Below are 2,362 nucleotides of genomic sequence, written 5' to 3' on the forward strand. Positions count from 1 at the left end.
GCGGGGGCGGGCCAGCTTATAGGGGTCCGTAGAGGATGAGGCCAAAGAAGACGGCCCACATGAGCACAATCCATTGCATGCCGTCGAGCCAGTGGTGCAGCGAGCGCGCATTACCGTCGGAGATCTTGCGCGCCACGAACTTGAGCACCTCATCCAGCAACACCACGGGGATGGAGAACTTCATCACCGTCACCCACTCGTCCACCGACAGCGGCGTCACCTGGAACACCGCCTGCGCGCACACACACACTTTATTTACACATCTAATTATAATATGACAAAAGCGACCTTTACAAATAAATTTGCAAAAAACATCAACCTGTTGGCACCTAGACAATAGATTATTTTTTACTTTTTCATTTTTATTTCCTTCCTGCACTAGACTTATTAGCCAACAAATGGTCTAGCCGTCAAGCCAAAATCATTTAAAATAAAATCGATGATAATATACACCTCCATACACGCCCATACTAATTAAACGCCCAAATTTGACTAAAAAATTGATGTCTTATCCAAAAATTTAACAAAGTTAACTATTTTCTTGTAGTTTTTTGTTGTTTTTCTGTTGCTATAAGACCACTTACCGAGAGGACCTCGACGTATAGAATGACGAAGTGGAGGGTGAAGGAGAGCGCCATGGAGCCCACCAGCCACATGTTGGACCAGGGCGGCATCGTCACCAGTGACTGGTTCTCCGACAAGCTGTTCATCGCGTTCAACATCTCGATGGTTACCAGCACCGACAGCGCCATCGTCATCGGGTGCGGGTCCGTGAAGATCTTGCAGTCGATGCCCTGAAATATTCACAATAAAACATTCAATCAATTCACATAGATATAATATTGTGATAATTAAACGCCGTTTTTATGATAAAACCTGTATAAAAACATTAGTGTTACGGAGATACTAAAAAAAAAACTGAATTATTTTTATGTATATGATAGATGAAAAGTCTAGTAAAAGTACATTGTCACATTGACTCTTTGAAAGGTTTTGCTGGGGTTTTTCGGAGAGCTGGGTTGGCTGGCAAGGGCGGATCCAGCTTTGGCGCCAGGGGGGGAAGGTCACATAGTCGAGGTTACGTCAAGAGCTTGACAAAATATGTAAATGTATTTTGTCAAGCTCTTGACCAACCAGCTCAGGGGCGGGGGGTCATGACTTCAGATCCCCCCTAGATCCGCCGTTGTTGGCTGGAGTATTCCAGGTTCCTATTCTTACGCAAAATACGCGCCAGTCGTGGAGTTGCGGAAACCGTAGCCCCTACTACTAAGTGAACTTGCAAGTCGGTGGCAGTAAACCTGTTAATCTGCGGCAATAAAATATCAATACCTTGAATTCATCTCCTCCGCTGAGACACTGCAGGTGGTGCGTGAGCTGCCAGTACGTCATCTGCGGCCCGTACGGGGAGTACATGAACCACCACGACGCCGCGCCCACAGTCGCCATGCCCACGTACCCACCGATAGCCATGTATCTAGACATAGACATTTTACTTCTTACTATCTTACTAATCTTACTTAATATTATAAATGCGAAAGTTTAGATGGATGGATGTTTGTTAGAGTTTGTAGCTAAACTGCTGAACTCAATGTTTGGCATACATGTAGAAGGTAGTCTGTAAGTACACATAGGCTACTTGATTTTGTTTTTTTTACCACGCAGCCGTAGTCACGGGCGAAAACTAATTACTTCATAAATATCAACTACTAGCTAGAGTTAAAAAAAAAAACAAAAGCAGAATCCATTCATCCTATTAGGCTGACCAAGCTATCCAAGATATTTGGCAATTACTATACCAATAAAAATAAGATTAACAATTTCAGAATAAGAATGGCACAAAAAATGTATTTTTGATACAATACTAACTGTGAAACTGAAATCAACTTGATGTAATACTAGAAAGTGGTATTACGTATATAACAATAAACTTCGTTTCCAAATATTTTTTACTCTGTGCAAGATAGACAAAATCGATTTATTCTTGTAATAAAAATCTCACCAATCGACGAAAACGATTGAACGACACGATTATAAACCTTTTATGGCTTTTTTTAAAGAAAAGAAAAAAAATGCAACTAAAAAAAACAACACAGTTTTAAAAACGGAAGGTATCAAATAGGGAATATGCATGAATTTTTTCGTTTTTAAAATATTTATCCTTGTTATATGAATAACAGACAAATTGTTATATATGTGAAGTATTGGGACAAACCTGAAGAACAGCCAGCCGGAGATGAGACCCTCGTCGGCCTTGCGCGGGGGCTTGTCCATGATGTCGAGGTCGGGGGGGTTGAAGCCGAGCGCGGTAGCGGGCAGACCGTCCGTCACCAGGTTCACCCACAGCAGCTGCACCGGGATCAGC

General features: G+C 42.3%; 1 protein-coding gene across 1 annotated transcript in view; it reads right to left on the reverse strand.

The window, feature by feature from the left end:
• The window catches only part of LOC106109362 (calcium-transporting ATPase sarcoplasmic/endoplasmic reticulum type-like), a 5,634-nt gene extending 3,278 nt beyond the window's left edge, over positions 1 to 2,356 (reverse strand). The window contains exons 1-4 of the mRNA XM_013290835.1: positions 2,213 to 2,356; positions 1,330 to 1,474; positions 585 to 794; positions 115 to 232 (exon numbers count right to left, since the gene is read on the reverse strand). Coding sequence (XP_013146289.1) covers positions 115 to 232; positions 585 to 794; positions 1,330 to 1,474; positions 2,213 to 2,271 — 532 coding nt within the window. The 5' untranslated portion in view covers positions 2,272 to 2,356. The remainder of the gene's footprint in view (positions 1 to 114; positions 233 to 584; positions 795 to 1,329; positions 1,475 to 2,212) is intronic.
• Between the last annotated feature and the right edge of the window lie 6 nt (positions 2,357 to 2,362).

This window comes from Papilio polytes, unplaced genomic scaffold, assembly GCF_000836215.1.
Source record: "Papilio polytes unplaced genomic scaffold, Ppol_1.0 DF821289.1, whole genome shotgun sequence".
Classification (NCBI taxonomy): Eukaryota; Metazoa; Arthropoda; class Insecta; order Lepidoptera; family Papilionidae; genus Papilio; species Papilio polytes.